Source organism: Fusarium musae, chromosome 4 (genome assembly GCF_019915245.1).
Source record: "Fusarium musae strain F31 chromosome 4, whole genome shotgun sequence".
NCBI lineage: Eukaryota > Fungi > Ascomycota > Sordariomycetes > Hypocreales > Nectriaceae > Fusarium > Fusarium musae.
Genome location: NC_058390.1, coordinates 2,365,646 through 2,380,670, shown reverse-complemented (window position 1 = coordinate 2,380,670; position 15,025 = coordinate 2,365,646). Strand labels below are relative to the sequence as shown.

The 15,025-nt window shown below is 49.8% G+C and overlaps 2 protein-coding genes across 2 annotated transcripts; one reads left to right on the top strand and one right to left on the bottom strand.

The window, feature by feature from the left end:
• Positions 1–5,212: 5,212 nt before the first annotated feature.
• Positions 5,213–8,200, top strand: J7337_005665 (uncharacterized protein; the record flags this gene model as incomplete). Its single annotated transcript, XM_044823340.1, has 4 exons — positions 5,213–5,350; positions 5,526–5,845; positions 6,114–6,292; positions 6,345–8,200. 4 exons carry the CDS (start codon positions 5,213–5,215, stop codon positions 8,198–8,200), a joined length of 2,493 nt encoding a protein of 830 aa, XP_044681831.1.
• A 1,865-nt stretch (positions 8,201–10,065) lies between these two features.
• On the bottom strand, positions 10,066–11,705 carry J7337_005664 (uncharacterized protein; the record flags this gene model as incomplete). Its single annotated transcript, XM_044823339.1, has 3 exons — positions 10,066–11,025; positions 11,082–11,231; positions 11,292–11,705. 3 exons carry the CDS (start codon positions 11,703–11,705, stop codon positions 10,066–10,068), a joined length of 1,524 nt encoding a protein of 507 aa, XP_044681830.1.
• Between the last annotated feature and the right edge of the window lie 3,320 nt (positions 11,706–15,025).

Below are 15,025 nucleotides of genomic sequence, written 5' to 3'. Positions count from 1 at the left end.
AAGCGAACTGGAGAACCTCCACCTCTAGGTGGAGAATGAACCACTGTGAGTTTGTATCCTATGCATGTTTGCCCTGACCCTAGGTAGCTGTCCTGTTAACGAGCGTGCGGAACTGGGCAAGAATTGCAAGTGCTGATCATGAGTTAAGTTACTAAGAGCTGCAGTGTCGAAAAGACGACTGAGCAGCAGAGAGCGCCCAACTCGTCTTCGTAGAGAATAGGGTGAATATGAATGCACTGATCAGCTGGACACCACACACTATTCGCTGTATCCAAGCTCAAGATTGTGACCCATCTCATGTTACCGACAGCAGCGTATCCTCGTGAGCCAAGATCTCGGGCAGCTCTTGCGTGAGTTGCCGCAACGCACATGACAGGTCCCAAGGGTGATGTCGATTACAGACGTGTATCATTGACTGGTTATAACGCGGTTCCCTATAACAAGTGTGTATGTGGATATGAATATAGCCTTTCGTGATATGCAAGTGCTCCTGGCTGTTGGCGCTCTCTGCGTTGCCCACTCTCATCTCACCTCTATCCCGACAAAAGACACTGCACTAGTGCAAAGTCCATAGTTGAGTTTGTAGCAAGCAGAGCATATATTTTCGGGTATCCGTAAGGCCCAGCAGAAACCCAGCAATCCACTAACAAGTGGTCAAGTTCACGTCGTTTGTTTGTGAAAGTGAAGACGATGATCTCAAACAAGCCACATCCAAATACGCGACTGGTTTCATATTTAGGTGAGCCACTCAGGCCGGCTATTCGTGTGCTAGTTAGCTCAGCAAAGACAGAGAGTCCTCCTCAGGCTTAGGACTTGGGAGTGTGAGAATGGTTCGATACTTGGCCAACCTACACCGTATACCGGGTACGAATCGAGCACCTGGGGTAAAGTGGATGTACCCGGTAGAGACAGGAAAGGCCAGGGAGAGCCGGCATTGAGTATCGCTTACACACTGGTGACTGTCCTTCTAGAAAACCACCATGCTAAGCTCTGGTCTAAACAGCCGTGGAGACTTCGCAAGCCGGGAACCTGTTGGGTTTAGCCTATTATCAAGCTTCAATGCGCTTGGCATTGACTATATGTACGTACCGCACTTTCAAGCACCGGCCAGTCTTTAGTGTGAACATTGACGATTAGCACCGCGTCACAATAGCAGAGTTCGAGGGATTTGTTTGGGCAGGGTGTCGAGGCGAGGTCTGGTGCGGCAGAGGCAAAGCCACCTGAACGTGGATTGACAAGGATACTAAGAAACCCATGCACAGTCCCAGGGTCTCAGGCGGCCTCAAAGTCCAAATCGGGAGATAGAGCCGACGTACCATGAGAAGTGCAAAAAGCACGCACCACACGCCAATACTAGCCAGGCCTGCCAGGCTGCCAGGATGTCAGTAGCCTCATGACGACTTGAAGCCTATGACCTATGAAGCGGAAAGGAGGGTCGTAGGGGATCAAGATTAACAAGAAGGACAGTACGGAGTACTCCGTAGGAGACTAGATAGATATAGTCCTCACCAATCTTTCAGCCCTGATCAACAAGACACAGAGAATGGTGAAGCGCCAGTTCTTTATACAAGCCTTGTTTGTGGCTGCAGAAGATGCTGGTGTATCCCCCACATATGCAGGTCCGATGCGTCCATGTCATGCTTTGCCTTTTTTTTTTTTTTTTTTTTTTTTTTGTGAAGATATAGTTGTGAGCTACCATAGCAGGGCCAGTATCGATCCCCAAGTTATGAAACTCAGCTTGGTTGATAGGTAGTCAGCCCTGCTGATCAGTTCCAAGGGTGATCCGAGAAAGAGAAAAAACCGAAGAGTCTACTCCGTAGTCTAGAGAGTTCAGCTATGTAGATCGAAATGCTAGGAGGGTGTTACCGACAGCTCCTCGCGGCTCCATTGAACCTGTTACGTACCAGGGGACATCTCGGCCGGAGTGGAGTGCTGTTGGAGTGCAAGTCACGTTGGGAGAATGAACATCCATCGTATCATAACTAATCAGTACAGTGCCTTAGAGCCCCTGAGACACAGGAATGCGGACTGGGCGTCAATGGATATGGCCCTGATAAACAACAGTAGCAGCCGCTAGATTCCACCAACTTGGGTAGAGCGTGGCGCTTAGGAAGCCTCATTTATTCTTATTGCTCCCACTAGTCTCTCGGCCGACTCTTGAAAGCTTAGATCGTGCAGCTCCGAACTGTGGACACTAAGTCTTATGGATAACTTCCGCTTGGTAATAATAGGTCGAGCCAGGAGCAACTACAAGGGGAACGAAGAGACTGCTCCGGAGATATCCACACGTCCGGAGTTGCTGTTGCTGTGCGCCCTGGCCAGGGGAAGAAGGAAGATCGTTTTGGAGATTCGAAATGGCCGTCTGAGGATACGATGTATGTCGTCGCCTGTCATTGAGGTGAGAGGGGAGGCCCAGAAGATGAATTAAGTCTGGACTAAGAGAATCAAGGTAGCAACCCGTACGGGAACGACGCACTGCGGCTTAGGAGAGCCCGATATTGATAAGGATATCCAGGTTCCAGGCATCTCGCTAGGATCCTTTCACTAATCGATGGCACCAACCAACAACCATCGGTTAGTTGGGATGATACATAACTAGTTACCCAGGATATAATGTCAACGAGCGGTCTGTAAGTCCTTCGCGGAAACGACAGAGAAGCCTGATGTTGATCTCAGCCGTTTGATACCTAGTTTCGGCCATGTTTTCTACCAATTCAGAGAAGCGAGGCTAAATCCGGTGAACCTATTCTTGTCTGGGTTGTTTATGCGGAGCCCTCAAGCTTCAGTTGCGTCTTTGAAACACTATATGCAGGTGCATGTATGCGATAAAACGTGATGCCATTGGATGGACGTCGTGCGATAGTTGCTTAGGACGTCGACCACGGCAGCAAAAGCTTCCATGTTTGTGACAGAAACTCCTAGATCCTCGCTCTAGAGTTTCAGGCTCACCAAAAAAGCACAAGCAGCTACTAACCTATCGCAATTGCACTGAGGTGGTTGTCGTCCGTTCCATTCGGTGCCCGCCGGCCCCGAGTTTCCACTGTCAAGACAGAGGGTCCTTAGGTACAGCCCCAGTCAAGCCCCGAACAACGCTGTTCCCGCTATGCTTAAGCGAAGCGTCCGCTAATCCAGGCACCCTACGAGCCCGTCTCTACGTACCTCCCTTAGTAGGTGGTGCCTGACTTCCATCATCTCCACTGCTGTTCATTCATCGCTGCCGCTGTCAGAGAAAGTCTGATAGACAGGAGCCCTGTGTGACTGAAAGCACGCTGTGCAAATGGAAGGAAGCTTCGACAGCGCCACCAAATGACAGGCAGAAACCAAGAGCTTGGACCATCTTCACCGGGCTCTTTCTAACTTGGGTTGCTACCTTACCTTACCTTACCTTACCTACCTAGACAACTCACCAATCTAGCCCACATCAGAACACACCCGAAGCCTTCTGGATCCAACCTATACCCTATCGCAAGTCTAGCTTCTCGCCTTACTCGCCTCGTCTGAAAGGCTAGGACCAGATGCTGCGTGCATCTACACTTGACGGGCATCTGGTCCTGGGCAGAATAGAGACCCGTAGCTCTGGGTCGGTCCGGCACTGATAGACCTTGACCTCTGATCTTTGATCGCTGCCCCTGGTTAGCCTCAGCTTATCGATGAAGCTGACAAAAAGGAAGAAAACCATATCTTACCTCAACAAGCACATCCCGGAGTGCCTTTAATCAGAATCAAGGATTTTACTGATGACGGTCAAGCCGGAAAACGGGACGTCCAAAAGCTGCAGAACAGGATCTGTCAACTTGAAGCAGTTCCATCGCGACTGGTACTTTGCTGCCCTGGCGGTTACAGAACCAAGTACATACGTACATAGTCGAGATCTCGGCTACAGTAGGTCTCCAAGATTAGCAGAAAGACGTTCATAATCGCTGTCGACCTGGTCCCTGCCACTTTCGCTAACATGAGCCCGAGTTTCTGGTCATGGAATTTGGGACCCGCATGGCATGGCCTGGTGTCCCTGACATAAATGAAGACGTACGTATGTATGTACTGTATGTACTAGTCTAGTCCTTGCAACAGATGTCTAATCTGGTGTGAGGAGGAATCCGCTTTTCAGGACCATTTAGTGGGAGCAAGGCCGAGAGGACCTTTGGGAACGGGACCGAGTACGCACCCTCGATCAAGACACAAATCCGTGCCTGTCCAGCATCTAGACTATGTAACAACAACAAAAGCCGGAGGAAAGCAGACAGGATCGACAGATGCCTCGGGTCATGCTACAGTATTTAGAAAAGGCGAGCGGCATCAGGGCATGCCCTTCCCCGGTTTGGTCATTTGGGGGCCCATACGTTACCATCATTTGGGGGTTTAGCCTGTCGGTTGGGAGACTTGGGGGTTACTACTCTATAGGACTCTCTTCTTCATAGTCGACATCCCCTCCGTGCGCTCCAATAGCACAGCTGGTCCTGACGCCAGCAAGATGCGCCGTCTGCCTTAAAAGAGATTATGCTGGTATTGGCTGCAAGTTCGTGGGAGCCATGCCATGCCTGTCAGGCTTGAGTCAACATTCAGAAACAGCATCCACAAGGGGACTCAAATCTTGAGCTCCGTTTCCCCACCATGATCCATCCCAACATCGACACCACCATCTCATCATTCATGCCCGCACCCCGGTCCTGTCACTAGCCACCTCCACATTGGCAACAACCAGAATGAGACCGGCGACTGGGGTTCGGCCGGGTCAGTCGTACAATTCTGGGCCTCCGAAGTTATTCTACTACCGGCCCTGTCCCATCTTCTAGACGCCTCACCTTACTTACTTCTAGTCTCGATCTCCTCCTTCCAAGTCCGTCCTTATTTCTGTCTATGTTACCCGGCCTATTGGGAGCATATCAATCACCATCAAGCCGCACCATCATCATTATTGCCGTCGTTGTTGACTGTTCACCCATACTGTCAACTGACACGGTATAAAGAGCCACACACCTCCTAGAGTGAGTGCTTGGATCTGGTATCACTTGGAATGATCGGCTTCTGATAGCTCATCAACGACACTCCAATCATTCTTTTCTTTGTTTTGTCTTTCCCGTATCATTGTCTCTCATTTACTCTGGTATAAGTTCTCTGAGACAATACCGACAAACCGAATCACGACCTCGATCACCGGCAGATTTCACTCGTTACCACCAGCATAGCTATGACTACTTCCATATACGACGCCATGAACGTTCCTCACATACCCGGAGTCCAACCCGTGGCCATTCCCCGACCTCAAGTTGGCATTGAGCGCCTTCCAACTCGTCGCATGAGCAATGAGCCACGCGAATCAATGAACTGCAAGTCGTGTCGAAAGCGAAAGGTGAGACATTACCATGTGTTTGCAAGAACAATGATTCTTACTAGCATTGCCACAGATTAAATGCAACCGACTCCGACCTTCCTGCGAGGCTTGTCAGGTGTTCCAATGTCCTTGCATTTATGGTAAGTCGCCACTTCATCACATAACTTGTGTCTTGTCGTTTTGGGTTTCTCAGCATCATCGTGCCGGCCCCGACCCAGCAGCGAAGGCTAACTCAGCTGCAGACGCGGTCCCCAAAAAACGTGGACCAAAGACAGACGTATTGGAAGCACTTTTGAAAAGAGTTGACGGGCTCGAGGCCAAGCTAAGAGAGAAGGGGGAAGACGATGTGTCGCTTGCAAGCTCAAATTTGCCAGGAGCTGGCAAAGGAGAAGCTTCTGAGAATGGTTCTCAAGTCACTGAAGTTAGCGAGTCGACAACCAAACGTGCCACAGTAGACGCGCGTGCGTCTCCTGGCGATACGGCATCACTTTCTCCGCAAACTCCAATAGCTCGGTTTGTGTTATAGTCGCTTTTCTACCCTGGCTTGATACTGACTCGCTCCCTAGTGATCTGTCCCCCACTCCAGCCCAAGCTGAGGTCTTGCTCGATACATATTTTGCAAGGTTTCATGGGAAACCATACTATATCGTCGATGAATCCTCCATCCGACAAAGACTTCAACTCAACCAGCTCCCTCGATTTCTCTCCTTTTCCATTTCAGCCGTAGCAGCGAGGTTTGTTTCCCCTCAATAGCACAGACCCTTATGCTGACCGTATTCAGACACACCACCGACCCTAGTGGGTATCAAGCGGCTGCCAACCTTAGTGAAGACCTTGCAGCACGGGCTAGACGAGAGATCAACATCGACGAGCCGTCCATAGATGGATTGCAGGCTCTTCTGTTGTTGGTCAGTGCCTTCACTGCGACAGGAAAAGGGAAGAAGGCGTACATGCTTATGAGTAAGCAGCGGCATTGCCCCAGATACCAGTCAATGGTGCTAACAAGATATAGCAAGTGCCACTGGCATGGCCATGGCGCTAGAGATTCATAAGGAAACTGACGGCCAGGCTCGAATGACTCCAGTTGAACGCGAGATGCGACGCCGACTCTTTTGGACGTGTTACTTGCTTGACCGGTTTCAAGCAACCGGTTCGAAGCGACCCAGCCTAATAAGCGACAACACTATTATGCTGCGGCTTCCTTCTTGGTCGCCTAACTCATCCTCGCTACCCGTCGAAGGCGAGTTCTTCCAAACAGGCTCGAACCTCCAGTACTTCCAGGGCAGCGACAAGAAACCCCAAGGGAGCATGGGCATGCTCATCGACATTACACGTGTTCTTGGAAACACAAATCGATATCTTGCCGCTGGCGGCGTCAAGGGCGACTCTCACTTTCCATGGCACACCCTCTCAACAATATCCAAGATCCGTCAAGACCTAGATGTGTGGGCTTCTGGAACTGAAGACGTCTTTTCCAACCTTGGCACTCTTTTTGGACAGGCCGACTCGACTATCCTTCTGCTTAGCAAAGTCATCTACCACCTGATCCACTGTCTCATTTACCGACCGTTTCTCCCTATCGACCTTGCAGAACTTGCAGAGACAGGACAGCACCAATCCTGGCAGATTGAAGCCACTAACATGTGCTTCCTTCACGCTAACGCGATTATGGAGCTGATTCAGCTTGGGAAGCAATCGGGGATTGTTGACTGGCCGGCTTTCATTGGATATTGCGTCTGCACAGCAGGGACAGTTCACGTTCACGGAGCCCACTACAGTCAGCAAGGAAACCAGGGCGAGTTCAATGTCTTCAGCTCGGCAGCAGAGTTTCTGTCAAGAGAGATGCAATTCCTGAGTGAGCTGCGGTATGCCTGGGCTACAGTACAACACCAACGTGAGACACTTCAAGACATTAGCCACGCACATGGCGAGTTGGTGAAAGCTCTATCTCGCAGCTCAATGCGCTATACACCTGGATTTCATAGCGAGGATTTCTTCGATCGGTACTCCAACATTGGAGGCCCGGGTGGCCCTTCTTTCAGTTTCGATGCAGCCAATCTTCGCCTTGCAGATGTTGCAGTTGACATGGGTGCTGGACCAGCTGCTGAAGACACCCTCCGAAACAACGATGGATTACAGCGACCGAGTCTCAAGCGCAAGAATACGGCTCCGCCAGGACCTATCAACCGGAGACGACCTGACGTGAAGGTTATTTCGAGCCTGGCGCCCTCTGCATCGGGACTACCTACTCCAGGCACCGCTCGACGATCATTCTCGTATACATCGGGAGGGATGCCACATTCATCGCCTGGCCTCCTTGCAACACCAACCTCAATCCCGACCCATCACGAAAACCAGGATATGTACACTATGCATGACCACATGGGTGGTGATGCATCCGCAAACAATGCGGCAGTCGCGGCGGCAGCGGCAGCAGGTTTCACCATGTCACCCACTTCGCATGCCGTTTCATCTCATAACATGCACCCAATGGGTAGCGCACCTTTCAGCCCACCTTACAGCTATGGCTCAGGGACAAGCATTACGAATGCTGGACCAGGAATGATCAACGAAGCGAACGGAGGCTATGATGCTATGTTTGGAACAGTACCCACCAACGCCTTTGGCAGCCCAGCGGCATGGCAAGGCGATGACAGCCATACCAAGATGCACCTCAACCAGATTCGCCCGACAGCGACAAGCCCTGGAGCGCGAAGCAACAATGGCAGTACTGGAACAGGCCCAGGAGAGGAGAAGGACCCATTCCTGGCGCTTCTCGAGCAACTGGCCGAGAATGAAAATCGATCGCAGAACGGGCATGGAGGCGATCTTGACTTCTTCCTCGGTAACTCAACCGTCAACCCTTGAGCGCGACTGAGATAGGCCCAAATTCACGTTTTTTCTTCTTGTATTTCTTCTTTTTGTTACGATTATTATTATTATTATTATTCATGTACATAGATAGGAGGAATCAGTCGCTGGGCGATGCGCGAAGGACGCATGGCTCAGGAAGCTCAACGCGGCAATCGGAAATGGAATTTTGGGCGCAATGGACAATTTTGCAGCATTTACAGGCGAACGGGATGGTTGAGTCAATGGATGTTTCATGAGGGCGGGATCCTCGACAGACAACGAACTGGTATGAAATACTTGAGGAAAAGCATTAGCCACTGTATATTAGAAGATCTTGGCAATATTGAAACACGAACAGAGCAAAATGAGATATAAAACAGTATAGTAAACTAGGTGTAACTACCTAGTGAATCTGGGGTCTATGAATTGCTGGGTGATTATTTCCACCACGAGTCAGTGCAAGAAGCGAACTAACAGTGTAAAGAGCTAGAGGCTCATGGTTGTCATTGAAGATTCGGCAGAATAAGCTGGCCCTGTAAATTCTGAAGAAACCTTTCAGGGTTGGGATTGGAGCGCGTGGTTGTTTTGAGTGATCATCGGTCATCCAATGGTACATGCATACATAAGGTATGTACGTACCAAGACTGGGATGAGAGAAATGGAAGGCGTGACAATGGTAAACCAGGTTGGTGGTAACTAAGTATCTTGAGGTTAGTAAGGTGGTAGTGCTAGCATCTCATGTATGAGGTATTGTATGTACTATGTAGTAGCAGAGATGGCTACTAAGGTGAGGTATTCTAGGTGTCAGTGCAGTGAGCCTTGAGGTAAGGTAAGGTAAGGTACCTTAGATCGGTCGGGTTGCTCTGACAAGTGTGAACTCTGAAAGAAGCTTCCTTACTAGTGCCGACGGGCAAGATCTCTTTAACGGTGTTGCATTGCCAGGATCTGGGATCAAAGTAGCTGATTGACGTCCAATGGAAGTGGAGCTGCAACTTGAGACGATTTGATGTCCCAGGTACTGTACCTAGTAGCTAGGTATGTAGGGGAGCTAGGGGAGCCTGGGACGTGTGAATGCTTCATGTGGCGGGTGGGATGCGATTAAGCCTAGCGATTGGCTCAACCAACGGGTACCGGCCCGCAGAGCCACAAACCATGTGTTCGTCCCAAACGGGACCTGATAGCGAGATTAGGCAGGGGTCTAGCATGCATCCATCATCCATGCAGGACAGCGCACTAAAGGTAGGCATAGCATAAGGAGCCAACTACGGAGTATACATATGTAAATCACGTTATGCAAACTACCTAAGGTAGGTAGGTAGGTATGCACCACTAAATATCGTACGGTGACAGACAGTTCGCAAAGTATCTATGAAGATTGCGGGATGTGCCGTCCCGGGAGATATAATTTTTGCTTTCAAACTTCTTACTATATATATGCATAGACCAAGCATAAAAATAAAAGCACCGTGACCACTCGTGAAACTCCCATGTTTGATCCCTCATGAGAAGTTGATAACTGACTAACATACGCACGGTGGTGATCGTCACCACAACAAAGTTGTAGCTCTGGCACTGGACTGTTTTACTAGCTCGAGTCACCGTTTCCCTACTGCAAAGATTAGGTACTTTGTTGGCCAATGCCAGACTGTAAACAATGTTTCGGAACACACTATCAGTTGAACCTGTAACATGCAGGTAGAGTTTTATACGTTTGCTGTCCAAGGTATAAACAAACGCCTTGTCTGTCATGGCGTCATGAACTGACATACATAACGTACTGTATCCGTAAAACCTCTCGAAACATCCCCCCAAAGTATCCAAAAATACTTCAAACTCTATCTTGATAGTTCAACACCTTCGCTTTGGCCTTGGCCTTGGCCTCACGCTTCACCGACACCCTCGTTCTCAGCTACAACAGCCCTTGCTGCTTCTTCGTCTGGCCGCTCATCTTCCCGCCTATCTTCAGGCGCTTTCTTTCCTGTCAGAGCTTGAAACAAAACGACCACGCCACCCAGCGTGGCCATGGCCTGCCAGACGCCTCTCGTAGCGCCGGCATAGCCTTCTGTCGCAATGTTCTGCTCTGCCGGACTCAAGTCACCGCCGTGCACCAACCCTGGCGTGTTAACCAAGCTAGATATCAGTCGCTGTCGAGCATGACTCAGATGCTCGCCACCGTCCAGCTGGAGAAACCCCGACACAAGATTTCCTCTGAGTAAGCGGTAGAAGATACCCCCTGCCACCGCAGTACCGAAGCTTGAACCCGAGCCTCGGAACGTACCCAGCAGACTGGTGGCGATGTATCGGGTATCATCATGGCTGAGGTGCAGAATATGCGCAAGGGTGTAGTTGACTCCTCCACCCGTCGCAAGGCCGTTGATCAGCACGACTACGATGAAGAGAGCAAGAGGGAGACTCGTGGTGCTAATGAGAGAGAGCACGTAGGTGCTCACAGTGAAGATGGCAAGGGCTGAAATGGAGGGGAGCCAAAAAGCACCGTCTCGGCGCACATGAAGCCAGCCGACGAGGATGCCACCCAGACCAAATCCTACATTTGTAGGAATGAGAATGGAGCCTGCAGCTGCCGGAGAGGAGCCTCGGACCGCAAGCATGAATATGGGCGCGTAGAACAAAACGCTCCAACGGGCTATCATAAGACCCAGCTGTGCGAAACATGAGAATAGGATACCCCACGAAGAGAGAACCTTGACGGGTATGATGGGATTTGCTACCAGGTAGTTCTCAACTGCGAGGAATAGCAGAAGGATGACGGGTGCGATACACAAGGGTACTGTTTGGATTTCATCTGCGATTGCGTAAAGAAACAGTACAATAGACGTGGTCTTGAAGCGTGAGTTAGCGACGATTCTCCACTGAGACAAGAGCATGCGAAGCTTACCAAAAGACCAGCCCCAAGATAGTCGATTCGCACGAGCTTCTGTCTCGTAGACGTCTCGGTATCGTGTGCTTCTGCTGCAGCGGGTATACTGATAAATACTCCCAAGCCTGTGGCGAAAGCGAAAGGGATTTGTCCCCAGAATAGTGGCCTCTGTGGTCGACCGGTCAGTCACTGCACCGAAAGTTCCTAGTCTAAACGAGTTCAACGTACCCATCCCACAATTGGCATCAGACCCCCGAATACGATAGCACCAAAGGAAACACCAGCAGTAAAGCCCGCGTTAATCAAGCCTAGCACAAGACCTCTCGACTTCTCGCTGGCCAACTCCAGCCCAATAATAATGGCGAGTGACAAAACCCCAGCACCACCTGTGCCTGCAATGACCCGGCCGGCAACAAACGTACCAAACGAAGTCGAGAGGGAGCAGATCAGTCCGCCAGTGGCTATGAGAGCCGCAATGGGGAGAATAAGACTCCTAGGTGGGAAGATGGTTGCCAAGCGCCCTGCTACAGGAGCGAGAGAAGACATGGGAATGAGGTAGGCACTGGTGAACCACATGGCAGACGAGCCGTGGGAACCAAGTTGAGATGCAATGGCGCCCTGAATCAGAGTCATACCAGACATGTTGCATGCTACAGATGAGTCAATAAATGGCCAAATTTGTATTAGAAAAGTTACCGATGATGAATAGATCTCTGACCTGTTAAGAAGATGAGGAGCCACAAGCTCACTCCTATCGCAATTCCTCTGGTGAGCGGGATGTGGGCTTTGGATTGAGTCTCAACATGACAAGAATTGCTATCCTTCTGCGTACTCAGCCTTACTTCCGAGCTGGACCTCGAGCTTGAGCTTGACCCAGCAAGTAAGGGCGTCTCCTCTGAAGTGAAAGGCGTATCGTCACAGAGGTCAGAGGACGGACCGGAAGCGGCGCTGCCGGAGCCGGAAGTCTGCGGTGGAGAATTCATGGCATTCGGGCTTAACGAGTGTGACAGAATCGCTAGAAAGTCAATAACATTACATGATCCAAGGACCTTCAAGGAGTGCGTTGTTGTCGTCTGAATGGTTTAGGGGAATGACGTGTGTTACGCCATTGTTGTCGCCATGACCGGTGATGACGTTAGTGACGGGTTAGGAGATAAGGGCGGGGCGGGCGGCCGGGGATCGGAGACCGGAGGTCCGGGGGTTCAACGCTACAACGACTTGAATCGGAGGAGCATTAGGTTTCGGGGCCGGGAGGGAAGGTTGCAGTCACATAGTTAGATTTAAGTGGGAAGAGTTCATATAACGGCGTGATGGAGTCCAAAGTTTTATGACATGATTTTGTTCGAAACACGCACTGGTAAGTATTTGGCTTCGTACAGTATAAGTACCAAGCCAGTCACCCTGATTGGATGAGGTGAGCTTTTCAAGGTGTATGTTCAGAGTGAATATTTTGGTTTCATTGGACAATTGAACTTCTTTTGCTTTCAAGTTCTCTCCTCTGGCAATCACCTCAAATTCTGGACTGAAAAGGCACCGATGCTTTACAATTCTCCCAACTCCAGCCCATATTGAGATGGGCAGTCCAAATTACGGTGGAAAGACCCTGCGTCTGCATCGGTTACAGACGCTTTGTGCTACTGCAAGAATGGGGAGCTCGATTATAACTTATAACACGACAAAAAATGAGCAGAGATTTGATCAACGTGGCAGCTGAATTGGCCCGCCCAATGGCTCAAGTCAATTGAATGGGCCCTCCTTAGTGGATATGAAAGTGATGATCTGGTGTCACTCAATCACTAATAAGCACCGCCCTTTTAGTCCCAAGGGAGCGCCAAAAATGAGCTACACGAGGGACAGTCGAGACCAAAGACCAGTCGAGGCCATGCCATGCCCGCGGGCATTCTCGGTTAGGGTCGTGATCAAGGTGCGTCTTGGCTGCAGATGCTGATATTTGGTTGAGTAGGTAGGTATTCTTGTTGCGGTGAGAAGTGGAAATGAAATGATGGCTGAAAACTGAGAATCAGTTGAAATGATAAAGTGAAGGTCAACCAGTCTTGATGATGCACTCACCCGTTTGTCTAATGGCGATGGCGGACCGACGATCAAGGCTTGGTGAAAGCTTGTCGGTCGTCGACTTGCCACGCTATGGATTCATTACCATCCTTGTTAAGGGATATGACGTATGATCTAGACTATCTTCAGCTTTGAGTGAATGAGGATAAAACAAGAGAGACGGAGGAGCGACGGCACGACGGCGCGCGGGCGCAGCATGTAGTCTACAGTGTGAACAGACTGCTACAATACCTATCACTATCTACCTAGCTACCTAGGTATTCATCACAGAGAAAACAAGTGTAAAGTGGTTTGAGAACGGGAGAGCAGAGCAACGCAACCATTGTCAGTGGAGCGATGCTCAAAAGTCGGACAACAGCGGAGCCGCGGCAGTCAATATGGGGAAATAAAGTAGGCACCGAGGTTCTTTTCCAGCACTGATGGTGTTGTCATGCTCGCATTAGGAAACGATCTTTTTATGCATTGTATTGTAGGTATTGTGTTTGTTGTTGGTTGCAGACTCTTGAACTTGGGGCAAGTGAAGGCCCGACTGAAAACAAAACTCATAATCAGGAACCATCCAATTGAGCATGAGAGTTCATGCTGCAGTCGCAAATAGCGGTTGTCTATTGAGAGGAAGGGGAAGAGGATGATGCTGAAGCTGATGATGACGATGACGGTGACGATCCATTGGAAAACCACTACTGTACTACGTAGCGCAGCTTATCGCTCAACCATTCATCACGCGCCAATGTCATCTTCCCCTCAATTTAGTGCGCGGCATTTTCTTAGAGGATGGGATGCCACAGTCAAGCATCATTAATTCGCCTAATCAAGCGGCCGACATCAAGGTAGGTACATATGTAAAAGACTAAAGTTGACTTTAGCTTAGCTGAGCAGCCAAGATTCAATTCAACCAAGACAGACAGACCCATGAGACCCTGCCGAGACACAGACAGAGAATTGGATCTGCTCTGAAGAGATTTTTCTTGCAGGTCTCGATGCATTAGATAAGGTAGCGGACCGCGCCAATACCTGTATATAGCTACCTGATAATTAGGTAGGCACCTAGTTAACCAATGGCTAATATAACTAACTATAGCCTTAATTCATCAATGGCAATTGGATCTGTTAGAAATGTCGTCCCTAGCATAGCTTAGGTAGTCCAATAGACCAACAGAAAAGCCATCAACCTTGAACCCCAGAATTACCCAACGACTCGAGTCACCTGACAATCGAGCATCCGATTAATCGGTAAATTATCCATTGACTCGTATGCAGTGCGACCTAAAGGGACTTGACTTTGATAACATAGTCAATTTGAGTTGAACGACGAATACCGTCTCCCAACTCTTCAAGACCTCGTACTCATCCTATTCCAGAGTAGCCTGAACTCTACCAGACTCTTGTTCCCTCCCAATCTCCAGCCTTAGGTTCACCGTTTGAATCGAACTGCCCGTATGGAATGCCGTTGTAAAAGTACCCAAGGTATCCACATCGTTGGGGTGTTTTAGTGTGTCGACTCTTATTTAGCCTCATGGTCCAGCGTTCCCAGCTCCACGGTCTCCCGACTGCCGGCGGGGCACCCCATGGATCCATTGGCTGGCTCCCGTCACTCTCACCCACTGTTTGGTGGCTGAGATGCCCGCTAAAGCCGCTTAAAAAAAAACTCACCCCGGTTTTTTCTCTCCGGCGGGTTTTTGGGGGGCTTGGACACAACCACTTTTGACGATTGACCTGGCCTGGTCTGGTCTGGCTTTTCTTGCTTGTTCTTTCGACAATCAAGAACTGGGAAAAGCATAAACTTGACAGGACGGGAAGGAACACATATTTCTTTGCTTCTTCTCGGTTGCTACCAAAAATCTTCAACAGATCATCTTTTCTTTTCTTTCCTCTTCCTTTCCATTTTC